At 22.6% G+C, this 17,641-nt stretch overlaps 1 protein-coding gene across 1 annotated transcript; it reads left to right on the forward strand.

Moving 5' to 3' along the window:
• The first annotated feature begins 111 nt into the window (after window positions 1–111).
• Window positions 112–17,093, forward strand: LOC122498692 (E3 ubiquitin-protein ligase Su(dx)). The gene is made up of 11 exons (XM_043606547.1): window positions 112–563; window positions 3,566–3,732; window positions 3,891–4,349; window positions 6,741–7,188; window positions 10,264–10,836; window positions 10,923–11,165; window positions 11,241–11,400; window positions 12,704–13,204; window positions 13,285–13,381; window positions 13,470–13,653; window positions 15,278–17,093. Exons 2-10 carry the CDS (start codon window positions 3,669–3,671, stop codon window positions 13,640–13,642), a joined length of 2,718 nt encoding a protein of 905 aa, XP_043462482.1. The 5' UTR covers window positions 112–563; window positions 3,566–3,668; the 3' UTR covers window positions 13,643–13,653; window positions 15,278–17,093.
• Window positions 17,094–17,641: the final 548 nt, after the last annotated feature.

The raw sequence follows: 17,641 nt of genomic DNA on the forward strand, positions 1-17,641 counted from the left end.
CTCAAATATTAAGACCTATTTTCAATGAAGCGGAACTTTCTTGTATTTCATACATTTATGATAATAGTCGCTCGTGATTGGCTCTTTTCTCAGGTCATGTGATAATAAATCGCCGCCATAGGAAAATTCATTAAAAAAACGTTTTCTTTCAGTAATCAACTTCAGCTAAAAAAAAGTCGAATTATTCATTTTTTTTAAAGAAAAATATATATATAAAGTGATGAAGTTTCTTCTTTCTTATAAAACTTAAAAAAATAACAATGAAGTGATTTTCTGAATAATAAAATATAACAATTATCGTGTGTCGTTATTTTATTTAAAAGCCTTGGTCTGACGCACTTTCATTTCACGCTCAAAGTTTGACGTATGTGAGTTTGCCAAGATGGTGGCTAACTGATAGTGACGAAAAATCAAGTGGTGATAACAAAATCGTCAGTGTTTTCTACAGATCTTATTTCTAAAAATTAAATTAATAATTTTCACAATTGTGCCAAGGAATAAAATAGTACGAAGAATGCTGCAAAATCAAGAAGCAATTAAATTATCTGTCGATCTGTAAATAGGTTTGTTTTTCAATTGAATTCTTTTTTTTCTTTCCTTACAATGCATGTCATTTAACATAATTCTTGTTTTTCTTTACAATTAATTTGACAATTTAGGAGAATTCTGCAAATTTCTCTTCGTTTCGATTATGTCAATTTTATGGGTATTTACTAAAGAACTTGATTCCTTATTATTCACGTCGTTAATAACTCTTATCTATTTATTTCATATCATTATTATTATTATTATTCGTATGACTAAAATGAAAACAATTTTTAAATATAATTCCTGCCTTTTTTTCTGTTGCAAATCAAAACAATTTTTTTTTAAATTATACATTAACTTTTGAAAACAATTGAATGGAAATTTCAAACAGAATTATAAATTAGATTTTCATTATAAATTATAATTCTATGAAGTTTATAATAGAATAGTAAATGTAAAATTTTTCTTACGTAAAATATATATTATATTTCACTGATCGATAAAATATTTAAATAAACATAGTTATTTATGTCTCTCTTATTTTCTGATAGTACGATAATGTAATCTGCATCATTTGTTATTATTGGCAAAAATTTCCCCTCAATGTAATCTAATTATAAATTTCAGTATAATATTGAAATAATTAATAATTGTTAAAAAGACGTGAAGAATAAAGTTTCATTTATTTCTAAGACAAATGCAAAATTATATTTTACACAAGAAAATTGATTTCCTTTTTTTTTCCTCTGATTTCTATCATTTTAAAGTCAAAGATAGAAATATTGATAATTTATTTTTGTATATTGTAGAATATATATTAAAAAAGCAAAGAAAGTAAGTAAAGGAAAATTTTTATCAAATTCTTTTACAATTAATATTTTTTTAGTTAAAGAACAGAAGAAAAAAATTTAAAAAGTTTATTTTAATTTACTTAAATAATTCATTACATGATAATACATTAGAATTTATAATAAACTATAGCAATTCAACTAATTCAACTTATTATTGTTACGCAAATTACAAAATTTTTTATTTTCAAGTGTAAATTAAAAATAATTTTATAATCAAAAGTTACAAAATTCACTTATTAAGTAAAAAATTAATTATTATTGTTTATATTTTCAAAAATTTTAATAAAATTCTTCGCAAGAATTCAATTATTTTCAAAAAATAATAAAATTCTTCTGATGAATTCAATTATTTTTAATAAAATTCCACGAAAGAATTCAATTGTTTTCTAAAATTTTAATAAATCTTTTTAAACAATTCAATTATTTTTATAAATAGTAAAATTCTTTGTAGGAATTTATTTATTTTAAAAACAATTTTAATTAAATTACTGGGAAGAAATCAATTTAAAAAAAAAATTTAATATATTTCCAATAAATTCAATTTTTTTTTTAAATCTTAATAATTCCTTCGAAACAATTCAATTATTATTATAAACAGTAAAATTCTTCGTAATGTTTCAATTATTTTTATAAATAGTAACAATTTTTGCAGGAATTCGATTATTTTCAAAACAATTTTAATTGAATTCCTCGGAAGAATTTAAATATTTTTAAATATTTCTATAAAATTCAATTATTTTTATAATTATACTAAAATTCTTTGCAGGAATTAAATTATTTTTAAAATTCTCTAAAAACAATTCAATTATTTTCTAAAATTTTAATAATTTCTTCAAAACAATTTAATTATTTTTATAAATAGTAAAATCCTTTGCCAGAAATCCAATTCTTTAAAAAAAAAATTTCGAAAAAATTAATTATTTAACAAAATTTTTATACAAATCTTCACAATAATTCAAATACTTTCACTAATAATAACATTTTTCATGGAAATTCAATTATTTAAAAAAAAATGTTTGATAAAATTCTAAGCAAGAATTCAATTATTTTTATAAATAATAAAACTCATCGAAGAATATTTCAATTATTTTTAATATAATTTTACAAGAATAGCTCAAAAAATGTAATTATGCTTTTAAATTTAATATCAATTATTCGAAAAAATCAATTATTTAAAAAATATGTTTTTTTTTAAATTTTTATGGAAGATTTCAATTATTTACAAAAATATTAGAATTTTTCACAGGAATTAAATTTTTTTCAAAGATTTTAATAAAATTGTTATTTTAAATACAATTTTAATTAAATTTTTTTGAAATAATTCAGTTATTCCTTTAGATTTTAGTAAAATTCTTCCCAAAAATTCAATTATGTCGATAAATAATCAAATTATTTCAGAAAATTCAATTATTTTCAGGCATTTTAATAAAATTCTTTGTAAAATTCAATTATTTTCAGAAATAACAATATTTATCAGAAGAATTCAATTATTTTTAAAAGTAATAAATTTCTTCTTGAAAATTCAATTATTTTAACCCTCGGAGAACACATGGGGTCATTTTGACCTCACGATTTTTTGCGAAAAGCTTTTTATCTATTGTTTAATATTTTTTATAAGGATTTTAAAGTACACAGACTTATTTTACAGAGTTTAAACTATATTTTCAAAAAATTCTTAGGTTAAGCAGATGAACAGTTCAAAATTGGTTGAGCATTGAAAAATGACCTAAAAAAGAGGTGTGTTCTCCGAAGGTTAAAAAATTCTGATAAAATCGTTCGCAAGAATTCAATTATTGTTAAAAATTTTTAATTGAATTTCTTTGTAAAATTTAATTATTTTTAAAAACTTTTCGCAATTCAATTATTTTCACAAATAGCGTTTTCCACAAAAATTCAATTATTTAAAATATAGTGATTTTTGTTTGTTTGACCGTATTAAATATTCATTTGTAAGATAATGAAAAGGCCTATTTTATTTATTTTTTTATTTATATTTTTAAAATATAATTATCATAATATTTATTATATTTCGAAAAAATTAAAACAATGTTTATAAAATTTCATATTTAATATGATAATGCGTTAGAATTTATAATAAATTTGTAATTTAAATGTAAATGATGAAATAATAGAAAAATACACAATGTTTTGTATAAAATTGAAAAATTACTTAATTTTAATTATAGATTGTGCAGAGACGGACAAATTTTGCAAAGATGTCATGAATGAATAAACAAATTATCGTGGATAATTTTTGTGCGCGCGCGCATTATCATACAAAAGCCAACAATGTCTAATAATTGTGCTGAAGAGGAAGCTGTGTCATCTGGATTTCACCAGTTGAGTGTTACAAGTAAGTATTCTAATTTCCAAAAAAAAAAAAAAATATAAGAATTTTTAAAAATTGTACTTTTATTTGCTACTTTTTTTTATTTATAAAATGTACTTTCATTTTTCGTGCATAATATTCATATGTATGTTTAAATAATTAATAAAAAAAATTTTTTTCAGTTGAGACAGCAATATTGAGGAGTTCATCGTTCTTGAAACCAAATCCGTACATCGAATTTTCAGTGGACGAGAAAAGTCCTCGTAAAACTGAGGTCTCAAAATCTACATATCAACCAAAGTGGAACGAGGAGTTTACAGTGCTCGTTACACCACATTCGCAATTGCATTTTCGTTTACTAGATCACAGTACATTCCGTAAAGACACACTTATCGGTGAAAAAAGATTAAGTCTTTATCAAATTTTATCTCATTATAATGGAAAACTTGAAAATCTCGAATTAACACTCGACTTAATTGCCGAGAGTAGTAAACATGAATCTCATTTGTCCAAAGTTGGCGAATTGGTCACTTTGTTCGATGGATTCAAAATTGACATGCAAAATGTCACACCACCTGGTGATATGAGACAATATCAATGTTCCGTTATTAATGGCAGTGTAAATCCAGCCGTATCTCATGGTTCGTAAAAAACAAACAAACAAATTAAAACATAAACAGTTTTATAGGTTCATTTAAACTTCAGGGTGTCTATTAACCGGGAATTTAATTTGACCAGGAAAAATGGGGAATAAGCCAGAAATTTTATGACAAACCGGGAATTTTTCACGAAATTAAAAAAAGTTTAATTATTTTAATTTATTTTAAAAATCGCTTTTTATTTCAATTTTTATAGATATTTATATACTGTTCTCTAAATTTGAATTTGTTAAAAATAATTAATTTGATAGTAAAAAATCAGTCACTGATTCAAATATAGTAAATAAATTTAAAAGAAATTATCGAATTAATAGAAATTGGAAATTCAACTGAAAATAAATAATTTTGTTAAAGAATTTCATTAAAAACTTTTTAACAAATCGAATTTTCAAAGTATTTTAATTTAATAATTATTGATAAATTATTGAATTTTAGAAAGAGTCACATTCTAATGTATTCATGTTTCTTGATGCGAAGATAAATAATTAAAATTTTTATTACTTAATTTAAAAAAAGATACACACTTAAATTTTTTTGATAAAATTGAATTTTAGCAAAGTTTTTTTCTGAAAATTCTGAAAAATAAGATTTTTGAAATTTTTCAATTCTATTGTTTCAAGATAATTGAATTTTAATAAATAAATAATTGAAAATTTTTGAAATAATTGAAATTTCTTTACATTCTATTAAAAATAATTAAATTCTTCTAAAGAATGTTATTTAAATTTTTCGAAAATAATCAAAGCAAGTCAGTCACTGTAATTATAACTTTATTTTTAAAAATTTCTTCACAATATATTCAATCATTTTCATAAATAGTAAAACTCATTGCGGAATTTCAATTATTTTTAATAGAATTTTAATCGAATTCCTCGAAAAATGTAATTATTCTTAAAAATGTTATTAAAATTCATCAAAAGAATTCAATTATTTCCATAAATAGCAAAATTCTTCAGATTTAGTAAATTATTTTGAATATTATTTTTAAAAAAAATTCTTCACAAGAATTCAATTATTTTCATAAATTTCCATAAAATTCTAAAAAAAGACAATTCAATTATTTTCAAAAGTAATAAAATTCTTCGCAGAAATTCAATTATGTTTAAAAGATTTTTTTAATTTTCCTCAAAATTTTAATTATTTTTATAAATAATTAAATTGTTCTCCACAATTCAATTATTTTCCAAAATTTTAATAAAATTCTACGCAAAAATTTAATTATTTTCATAAATATGTAATAAAATTCTTTGAAAGGATTCAATTACTTTCATAAATAATAAAACTCATTGCAGAATTTTAATTATTTTTAATACAATTTTAATCGAATTCCACAAAAAATGTAATTATTCTTAAAAAATCTTAAAAAATGATTTATTAAAATTCATCAAAAGTATTCAATTATTTAAAAATTTGTTGATAAAATAATGTAAAAGATTTCAATTTTAAGAAAGATTCAATTATTCAATAAATTATCTATGTTTCTATTTAAATAATTGAATTCTCGTAGAATTTTCTAATAAAAATTTGATTTAAAAAATTAATTTCCTAGTTAAAGTTTTAGATAATAATTGAATTTTGGAGAAGTTACTAATAATTGCAATATTTAGAAATACATAATTGAATTTTGTCAAAGTTTCAAATTAAAATCTTTTGAAAATCTGAATTTTTCATACTTTTAATTACAAAAATCCAATGGAGCTAATTTTTATTTAATTAAAGAATTTCCGAATAAGCGAAATTTCACGTTAAATTGAATTGTAAACAAATGGATTTAAAAATTCTCAAAAGAAGAATTTTTCCAAAAATTATTTTAAAAAATTGTTTTAAAGAAGAATTTTATTAGAATTTATTAGAATTTTATTTTTTTTTTAGAAAATAACTGAATTGAAATGATGAAAATAATTTTGAAGAAATTAGAGTAAAAATATTCTTATATTTTATTAAAAAATAATGATTGTATCACTCGGTCAACTTTAATTATTATATAGGTTATTGAATTTCAAAAGGTTTGAATTAGTAATTTTGAAAATCTTAATTTCCATGAAAAAAATAATAATGATTGAATATATTTATTTAAAAATGAAGTTATTGGTGTTTTTGAATAATTTTACAATTTAAGGAAATTCGTAAATAATTGTAATAGAACATTTTATTTTTAGTATCAAATCATTTTTTGAGTGAATCAAAATATTCTTTAGGGTCAGGGAAAAAGTTAAAATCAGTCAAGAAAAAGTCTGGAAATCAGGGAAAAATCAAAATTAAATTTTTTTTCCAACTCTGAAATTTTATTAATATATAATTTTATTTTACCAAATTTTACATAAAATTATAATCAGAGAGAGAAAGAGAGAGTAAAATAAAATTTGTCAACAGGTGCTTCGAACAGTGACGGGACGAATAATCGAAGTATATTAAATGGTGGAGTTCGAGCACGATTGAGACTTCAAGGGACGGAGGATGCATCGCCTTCGTTTAATTTTTCTTCTCAAACGGCAATTAATTCAAATAATCAATTAGCCGGTGGTAATAGTCCCGTGGTTACAAATGGAACAACGAGTAATCATAATTCATCGTCATCATCATCGTCGACAACGGGGGCGAATAATGTTGTTGTTGTTGTGCCATCGGCATCGGCACAATCACAAACATCACAAGTTGCTGTTCCGGCAAATCAAACGACAGCTGTTAATAGTGGTGATTCATCGTCAGTTGGGAATTTATCGAATGAATTGGAAAATGGAAATCAACAACAGGCCGCTGCCTCGACCGAGGAACCATTGCCAAACGGTTGGGAAATGCGTTACGACGTTTACGGTAGACGGTCAGTATTTTTGTGCATTTTATTCAATTTGGAAAATATTTTATTATTAATTTTTTTTTAAGGAAAAGGTGAAGTTTATTTTGAAAAAAATTTTTAAAAGAAAATAGCAATGATAAAATAACTAACGAGATTCTATAGGGAATAACGTTAGAAAGGATGTTAACACTTGGGTTACAAACGCGTCGTTAAAAATTATATCTTTTTGGGGCATCAACGCTTTTACCAGGAAGAACAGTTTATTCAAATTACAAATACCTGAGCGTTTTTTTTTTAATTTTTACCAGTCTACTATTAAATACAGTAGATTTCATCCACTAAAACCTACTATTTCTGCTTTCTTTTGAGAATTTCCACTACTTTAAATTCACTAATACCAGAAATAAAAAAAATATTCTCAAAAATTATAATCAAATTCTTTAAAAGGATTCAATTATTTTCAAAAAATATTCGAAATTCAATTATTTTCAATATCTAGTATTTTCATCAAATTTCGCAAAAGAATTCAATTATTTAAAAAAAAATTGATAATATTCATCCAAAATTCAATTATTTTCATAAATAGTAAAATTTCCACAGGAATTTAATTAATTTAGAATAGCATTATCAAAAAAATTTTGAAAAAATCAATTATTTAACAAAATTTTTATACAATCCTTCACAATAGTTCAAATACTTTCACTAACAATTACAATTTTCAAAGAAATTCAATTATTTACATAAATAATTCTTCAAAAGATAACAAAATTATTCCCGAAAATTCAATTATTTTGAGGCATTTTAATAAAATTCTTTGCAAAATTCAATTATTTTCATAAATAATAAAATGCTTTTTAGGAATTCAATTATTTTAAAAAAAAATTTAATAAAATACCACACAGATATTTAATTATTTTCAAAAATTTTAATAGATTTCTTTGTAAAATTTAATTATTTTCAAAAACTTTTCGCAATTCAATGATTTTCAATATTTAGTATTTTCATAAAATTTCCCAAAAGAATTCAATTATTTAAAAAAAAGTTGATAAAATTCATCCAAAATTCAATTATTTTCATAAATAGTAAAGATTTCCACAGGAATTTAATTAATTTAGAATAGCATTTTCCAAAAAATTTCCAAAAAATCAATTATTTAACAATATTTTTATACAATTCTTCACAATAGTTCAAATACTTTCACTAATAATAACAATTTTCATGGAAATTCAATTATTTACAATAATTTGTGATAAAATTCTAAGCAAGAATTTAATGATTTTCATAAATAATAAAACTCATCAAAGAGTTTCAATTTTTTTTTAATACTATTTTAAATTAATTAATAGGAAAATTCAATTATTTAAAATAAAATTATCATAATATTTATTATATTCCGAAAAAATTATTTATTTAAAAGAATGTTTATAAAATTTTTATAAAGAATTCAATTATTTTTAAATATAACAAATTTTTTCCCAGAAATTCAATTATTTTAAAAAATTTTAATAAAATCGTTCGCAAGAATTCAATTATTTTCATAACTAATGAAATTCTTCTCAGAAATTCAATTATTTTAAAAAGTTCTAATAAAATCGTTCGCAAGAATTCAATTATTTTCATAACTAATAAAATTCTTAGCAACTATTTAATTATTCTTATAAATAATATAATTCATCGCAAGATTTCAATTATTTTTAATACAATTTTACAAGAATTGTTCAAAAAATGTAATTGATCTTAAAAATTTAATATCAATTCCTCGAAAAAATCAATTATTAAAAAAATTTTTTTTTTTTAATTCTTTGGAAGAATTCAATTATTTACAAAAATATTAGAATTTTTCACAGGAATTCAATTTTGTTCAAATATTTTCATAAAATTCTTATTTTAAATACAATTTTAATTAAATCTTTTTGAAATAATTCAATTATTCTTTTAGATATTAATAAAATTCTTCCTAAGAATTCAATTATGTCGATAAATAATAAAATTATTTCAGAAAATTCAATTATTTTCAGGCATTTTAATAAAATTCTTTGCAAAATTCAATTATTTTCATGAATAACAATATTTATCAGAAGAATTTAATTATTTTTAAAAGTAATAAATTTCTTCTTGAAAATTCAATTATTTTAAAAAATTCTTATAAAATCGTTCGCAAGAATTCAATTATTGTTAGAAATTTTTAATTGAATTCTTTGTAAAATTTAATTATTTTTAAAAACTTTTGGCAATTCAATGATTTTTAATATTTACTATTTTCATAAAATTTCCAAACAGAATTCAATTTTTTAAAGAATTTTTTGTAAAAATCTTCTTAAGAATTGAATTCTTTTCATGAATAAAAAAAGTTTCTTAGGAATTCAATTATTTAAATTAAGAATTTGTATAAAATTAATCGAAAGAAATTAATTATTTGTAATTTTTTATAAAATTCTTCGCAAGAATTAAATTATTTTCATAAATATTTATATTCTTTCATGAATAATAAAATTCATAATTAAAGAAAATGAATTTCACCTTTAATAATAAAATTCGTTGCAGAAATTCAATTTATTTGCAGGATAAGAAAGAAGTAAATATTCTTTTTCTGAAAATTAGGAAAAAGTCAGGAAAATAAAAAATATGGAATGGAATTTTTTTCAGTTTTGTCAAGTGTCTAAAACTATTTTTTTTTGTCGTCAAGTTTAATTTTTCGATAGCTACTTTGTTATTACTTTTTTTAGTTTGAAAGCTACTTTTTGCTACTTTTTTTCAATTAATTGCGAAGTCTGAGAATTTTTATGGACTACATTATAAAATTTAAGCCCCACTTGATCCACTTCTCGATAAGTGCCTGATAAATTTATCGCACGTTATTTCTTATGACTATCTGACAGTTAAGTAAGTTGGATCAATTGGAACTTGGTAGACTAAGTTAAAAAAAAAGCACGATAGAAGATTAAAAGATCGTAGAATATTACAGTAAAAATTAACCAAGAAAATCTACTATCTAGTTTAGAATTGAATAATATTTATATTAAAAATTTCCATCAATTGAAGTAAAGAAAGAATTAATTTCGAAATGAAATAATTAATTTTGAAAAATAAAATCTGCAGATACTATGTGGATCATAATACTCGTAGTACATCCTGGGAGAGACCACAACCACTGCCACCGGGTTGGGAAGTACGAAGAGATCCACGAGGACGAATTTACTATGTGGATCATAATACAAGAAGTACAACGTGGCAAAGACCAAATACAGAGAGGCTACAACATTTTCAACAATGGCAGGGCGAACGTCAATTTGTCGTTCAACAGGGAAATCAAAGGTTTCTTTATCCCCAGGCGAATCATCATCATCATCATCATGGTGCTCCAATTGCCGTCGCTGGACCCTCAACAACGCCATTGGCTGCTGTTGATTCAGAAGACGATGCATTGGGACCATTACCAGCCGGTTGGGAACGAAGAAAACAACCCGAGGGTCGTGTTTATTATGTTAATCATAAAAATCGAACAACACAGTGGGAAGATCCACGAACACAAGGACAAGAAACGGGAATGGACGAACCACAATTGCCAGATGGATGGGAAATTCGTTTAACGGAAGATGGTGTACGTTATTTTGTCGATCACAATTCAAGAACAACTACATTCCAAGATCCTAGACCCGGCGCTCCAAAGGGGTGAGAATTTTTTTTCATTTTTACTCGCAACATGAAATAAAAATAAAAAAGTATTTTTTTTTATTGTTGATTTTTAATGATTTTAGACCAAAGGGAGCCTATCGTGTGCCAAGGGCTTACGAGAGATCGTTCCGTTGGAAACTGTCGCAATTTCGTTTCTTGTGTCAAACAAATGCTTTGCCGAATCATATAAAAATAAGTGTCAGTCGACAAACACTCTTTGAGGATTCATATCATCAAATAATGAACGCCGAAGCGTTTGCCTTGAGACGTAGATTGTACATAATTTTTAAAGGTGAAGAGGGTCTCGACTATGGTGGTGTTTCTAGGTAATTTCTTCTACTTCTGTGTTTATATAAACTAAAAAGTAGAAAATTCATTAAACAAAAAATTTATTTTTGCAGAGAATGGTTCTTCCTTTTGAGTCACGAGGTGCTTAATCCAATGTATTGCCTTTTTGAATACGCCAACAAAAGTAATTACAGTTTACAAATTAATCCAGCCTCATACGTGAATCCTGATCATCTTCAGTATTTTAAATTTATCGGCAGATTCATTGCAATGGTAATATTCTCTCTCTTTTTTTTTAAGAATTCGTTTCTTTTCTCAGGGCTCGAACTAGGTTCGTAATTCGTAAATCCCTTAAATGTCCGTAAAAAAAAAAGATCCGTAAAGTCCGTAATTTGATAGAAAAAGAACGAAAAGTTCGTAAATTATACGATATTATTTGGAGAATTTTAAAAAAATTGCAGAAATTCAATTATTTTCAAAAGTAATAAAATTCTTGGCAGAAATTCAATTATGTTCAAAAAATTTGTTTTTAATTCTTATTAAAATTCCAATTATTTTCGAGAGTAATAAAATTCTTTGAAGAAATTTAATTATTTTCAAAAATTTTTCCTCAATTCAATGATTTTTAATATCTACTACTTTAATCAAATTTTCCAAAAGAATTCAATTATTTAAAAAAATTTTTAATAAAATTCTACGCAAACATTTAATTTTTTTCATAAAATAATTAAAAATTTCACAGGAATTCAATTATTTTGCAAATTCTTTTTACAAAATTTCTTCTAAATAACTCAATTATTTTCATTTAAATAATAAAATTTTTACAGAGATTCAATTATTTTTGTAAATAAAATTCTTTTCACAGGAATTCAATTATTTACAAAATTTTTTTTATAAATTTCTTCTAAATAATTCAATTATTTTCATGAATAATAAAATTTTTACAGGGATTCAATTATTATTTTTGTAAATAAAATTCTTTTAAGAATTTCAATTATTTTCATAAATAATCAAACTCATCGCAGAATTTCAATTATTTTTATTGCAATTTTAATGGAATTCCTAGAAAAGTGTAATTATTCTTAAAACTTTTATTAAAATTCGTCAAACGAATTCAATTATTTAAAAATTTGTTGATAAAATTCTTTATGGGAATTCAATTTTCAGAAACATTAAATTATTCAATAAATTTTTTTTTTATTTAAATAATTGAATTCTAGTAGAATTTTCTAATAAAAATTGATTTACAACTGAATTTAACGTAAAATTTTAGATTATAATCGAATATTAAACTCTAAATTTTAATTAGTAAAAATGCTTTCTAATTTGAATTAGTGACTGACTTTTTGCTTTTGAATTAGCAAATTTTACCAATAAATAGTCGTTTCTACTAATTTGATGAAAATAATTTTGAAGATGTTAGAGTAACTAGTTATATTTTTTGTCAGTAATCGATTCGTAATTTTAAATTTTTCAATTTTTGGTCCTTAAAGTCTGTATTGTTGAAATACTGGTTTCGAGCCCTGTTTTCTCCGACTGAATATATTTCAAATTAATTATTATTCTTTTGTCATAGGCTCTTTATCACGGTCGCTTCATCTACAGTGGATTTACAATGCCATTTTACAAGCGAATGTTGAATAAAAAATTAATAATGAAAGACATTGAATCAATTGATCCGGAATTTTATAAGTCACTCGTTTGGATAAAAGAAAATAATATTGATGAATGCGGACTCGAATTGTATTATAGTGTCGATTTTGAAATTTTAGGCCAAGTTATACATCATGAATTAAAAGAGAATGGTGATAAAATTCGTGTTGTCGAAGAGAATAAAGAGGAATATATACGTTTAATGACTGAATGGCGAATGACACGTGGAATTGAAGAGCAAACAAAAGCATTTTTAGAAGGTTTCAATTCTGTCGTTCCACTCGAGTGGCTTAAATATTTTGATGAACGTGAACTTGAACTTATGCTTTGTGGAATGCAGGAAATTGACGTTGAAGACTGGCAAAGAAATACAATTTACAGGCATTACACGAGAAATAGTAAACAAGTTCTTTGGTTTTGGCAGGTTTGTAATTTTATATTTTTATCTATTTTTTTTTATTCTTATACTAGCAATTAATTTTTTTTCTTTCTTTTTTATTTCAGTTTGTTCGATCAACTGACAGTGAAAAACGAGCGAGACTTTTACAGTTTGTCACCGGTACTTGTCGAGTTCCAGTTGGAGGTTTTGCTGAATTAATGGGTAAAATATTGAGCGATATTTAAAAGATGAAAAAAAAAACTCTAAAAAATTTGAATACCTTAAAATTATTTTTCTCCAAACTTTATAGGAAGCAATGGACCACAAAGATTTTGTATCGAGAAAGTTGGCAAAGATACTTGGCTACCAAGGTCACACACATGTTTCAATCGATTGGATCTGCCGCCATACAAAAGTTACGATCAAATGGTAGAGAAACTGAATTATGCTATCGAAGAAACGGAAGGTTTCGGACAAGAGTGATTTTCCCCTAGGTAATTAGAATTATTTTCATTGTTAAGTAATTTTTACAAGAACCAGGGCTCCAACCAGTGAAAGTATTTAAAAATACGGAAACGGAAACAAAAATGAAAAATTACGGACCAATTAGTGACAAAAATATAAACAGTCCAAATCAAATAAGAGAACATTTTACTTAAAACTATAAATTAAATTTTTATAACAATAAAACATGAAGATATCGACTCGGAGTGATCGATTTCTTCATGTTTTATAATAATTAAAGATGACCGAGTGATAAAATCATTTACAATTATTTAATTATTATTTACAAGAATTTTTAATTAAAATTCTTCTACAAATCGATTATTTTTAATAATTTTCGAAAAAGTTCTTTGACAATTTTCAAATCTACATTTGTTTACAATATTCAATTTTACGAAATTTCAATTATTTGTAAATTCTTCAATTAAATAAATATTAGAAAATAAAAACTTCAAATAATATTAAAAAAATTCAATTAAACTATTTCAAAAAATTAAATTCAAAATTCAATTATTTTTAAATATTAACGCTATATTGGTTTTAATATTCAATTATTATCTAAAATTTTATCTGAAAATCAATTTTTATTAGAAAATTCTACTAGAATTCAATTATTTAAACACAAAAATAAATAGTTTATTGAATAATTAAATGTTGAGTTTTATTATTTATGAAAATAATTGAATTCATCAAAAGAATTTTATTAGAAAATAATTGAATTTCTGCAATAGTTTGTTATTTCTCCAAAATTTAATTTTTTTAGTGTTTTTATCTAAAATTCTTCTATAAATCCATTATTTTTAAATAATTTTTAAAAAAAGTTCTTTGAGAATTTTCAAATTAATTTGTTTACAATTCAATTTTACAAAATTTCAATCAATTGAATATTATATTAGAAAATAAAAATTTCAAAAAAATTAATTTTATCAACAAATTTTTAAATACATAATTGAATCCTTTTGACGAATTTTAATAAAGTTTTTAAGAATAATTACATTTTTTGAGAAATTCGATTAAAATTGTATTAAAAATAATTGAAATTCTGCAATGAGTTTTATTATTTACGAAAAGAATTGAATTTTGGAAAAGAATTTTATTATTTACGAAAATAATTGAATCCCCGTAAAAATTTTATTATTTATGAAAATAATTGAATGATTACGAAGAAATTTATAAAAAAAAATTTGTAAAAAATGAAATTCCTGTGAAATTTTAATTATTTTTTGAAAATAATTAAAAGTTTGTGTAGAATTTTATTAAATTTTTTTTTTAAATAATTGAATTCTTTTGGAAAATTTTATGAAATTGAATTGAATTGAATTGAGGAAAACTTTTGAAAATAATTAAATTTCCAAGAAGAATTTAATTACTTCTAAAGATAATTTAAATTTTGATCCTTTTTGAATCAAATTACGGACTTCACGGACCTTTTTAAATCAAATTATGGACTGTACAGACTTTTTTTTCCAAAAAGCGGACTTTTATGGACTTTAAACAAAATTACGGACTTTTACGGAATTTACAGACCTAGTTCGAGCCCTGCAAGAACCTTTTTTTCACTTTTCAATTTTTCTATTTTAAATGAAATTAAAAATTTTCTTTTTCTTTTTTCAGACATAATGTACTGATTATTCAAAAGCCAAACCCCCTAAAATTGTATAAAACTAGAAATCACCTGACTGTCGTTAATTATGACCGTATACAAATGCTAGGATAATTGTTCTAACGTTTTGTAGTGAAAGTTTCATAGAAATGAAAGAGGATTTTTATGAAAAAACAAATCATTCAAATTCACTGGCAGTCAAATTTTTTGTCAAATTGAAACAACTTTTTCGTTTGTCACTTTTTTTTCTTGTAGAAAATTTTAATCTGAGTGCATATTTTATTACAAATGAAATTGCACATTTCTCTTTCATTAAAAATGAGAGTTAAAATATAAATTCTTTTTACATTATTGTAAAATTAGATTTTATTTATTTTATTTCAAGTTCAATTTGGATACAAAATTACAATAAACTTAAATGTAAAATTTTACTTTTGAAAAATTGAAATTCAATTTTACTTACCTTTTGCAGTAAATGATTTGATTGCGCATAAAAATCCATTTGGATTTCTGTAAGAAAGAAAGAGAGAGAAAAAGAGAATGTAAAAGGAATGAGAAGAATTCCTTTTTTTTAACCAATTTTTGATTTTTCTCGAACTTTTTTCTTCTTTATTTTTAGCGTGTGTTAGAAAAATAAAAATTTCAATTTAATTGAAATTGCAGGACATACGAATTTTTAGCTATTCAAACATTTCACTTATATTCTTTGACGATAAAAAAAAAAGTCCCTGGAATGAGAAAATGTTTTTCTTCCCAATAAGTAATTGTATATAATAAAAAGTACGTAATTAAAATTTTATTTATCACAGGGACAATAAATATTGTGTATACTGTCTGGAACAGAATTCGTAGAGGAAAAAAGGGAAAATTTTCTCTTTTTTTTATTTTAAAAAAACAAATTTTAAGATTCTTCAAAATCTATTTTTTTAATACTCTTTTTTCTCTTAAATTCCTAAAATTTCTTTCCTTGAAATTTGCTTTCTCAAAGATTCATAATTAATAAAATTTTTTTCCGAAGAATCTTAAAATTGAAATTGTTTTTTTTTCCTGATAATTTATCGTATATGAAAATTTCTCATAAATCACTGATTTCCATCTTGTACAGCACTAATAAATTGTACAAAAAAAATAATAAGAAAATAATTTATAAAATAAAAATCGAATTATTTAGATTTTATCGGAAATTGTTTCATTAATTTTATTTCGATATTTTTGTGAAATTAATTTGAAAATTCTTGCCAATTTGCTTTTATTAAAAAATTTCATTATAATTGGGAATTGAAAGAGAGAGAGAGCGAGAGAGAAATATTACATTAGAATGTCTTCTTTGGATTTTAATTTTAATTTCATTACGACGAAATGAAAATTTTTTTTCGAAATATTGAGAAAAATGTTCAAAATTTTTAGAAAATTATTTATTTAATTATGAAAAGTTATTTATTTGAATGAAACGATTTTATGTACGAATTTTTATAAAATTTTAATTAATTTTCCCTTTCTTATATGTTTTACTGTTCTAAGTAAATAAATAGTAAATTTGTCTTCTTCGAATTTTTATCAATTGCAATTTAAAAAAAAAAAAATTTTTTAAATGAAAAATTTTCTTTAGAGAAAATTAAATTTTGAACATTTCTCTCCATAATTCGGAAAAATTTTTTAAACATATTTTTTATAAATATATATTGTAAACAAATTAAAAGAAATGTATTGTTTCCCATTCTTATATATACATCTTTGTTTGTAAATAACTTGTATTATAGATATAGATATGAAACTTGTGCACCGATATACATTTATTATACACATTGCTCCTACAATTTTATGAAATTGAAAATCTTTTTTTTTAAATTTTCCCTTTTAAGTCTTATAAAATATAACTTGTTTTTTTAAAAGCTATTATTATGTTTTCTAGATTAAAAATCAGGGTGTCTACTAATCGGGAAAATACATTTTAATAAAATTGAATTAATCAAATTTTTAATTATAATTATAAACAGACAAGATTATTTTAAAGAAGAGAAAAAATTCTTTGTTTAATTCAATTGTTTTCCAAATTTTTGATTAATATTTAAAAAAAAACATTATTTTCAAAAAATTTAAACTCGTCAAAAGAATTTAATTATTCATAAAAATTTTGAAAGCCATTTGTAGATTTTTTTATGTTCGAAATCAAATAAATTTAGATGAGAAAAAAATCCGGGAATTTTGTTGAACGAAAATAGTAGACACCTTGAAAATGCGCGATATGTATTTTTTATGTCGAATCAAATTTATTCATATTTTATTTTTTATAAATTTCTAATTCAATTTTATTCTATGAGCACAATTTAATTTCAGTTGCAGGAACAAGAATTAAATTTTAAATTCTCGATTCT

The sequence above is a fragment of the Leptopilina heterotoma genome, unplaced genomic scaffold (genome assembly GCF_015476425.1).
Source record: "Leptopilina heterotoma isolate Lh14 unplaced genomic scaffold, ASM1547642v1 Lhet_157, whole genome shotgun sequence".
In the NCBI taxonomy this organism is placed as follows: Eukaryota; Metazoa; Arthropoda; class Insecta; order Hymenoptera; family Figitidae; genus Leptopilina; species Leptopilina heterotoma.

Bases quoted from the DNA above. Each gene is read 5' to 3' on its own strand.
- LOC122498692 (XM_043606547.1), top strand. From the start codon at position 3,669: ATGTCTAATAATTGTGCTGAAGAGGAAGCTGTGTCATCTGGATTTCAC. The intron at 4,350-6,740 runs GTTCGTAAAAAA...ATTTGTCAACAG, and splicing joins AAATCCAGCCGTATCTCATG to GTGCTTCGAACAGTGACGGG. The intron at 11,401-12,703 runs GTAATATTCTCT...CTTTTGTCATAG, and splicing joins TCGGCAGATTCATTGCAATG to GCTCTTTATCACGGTCGCTT.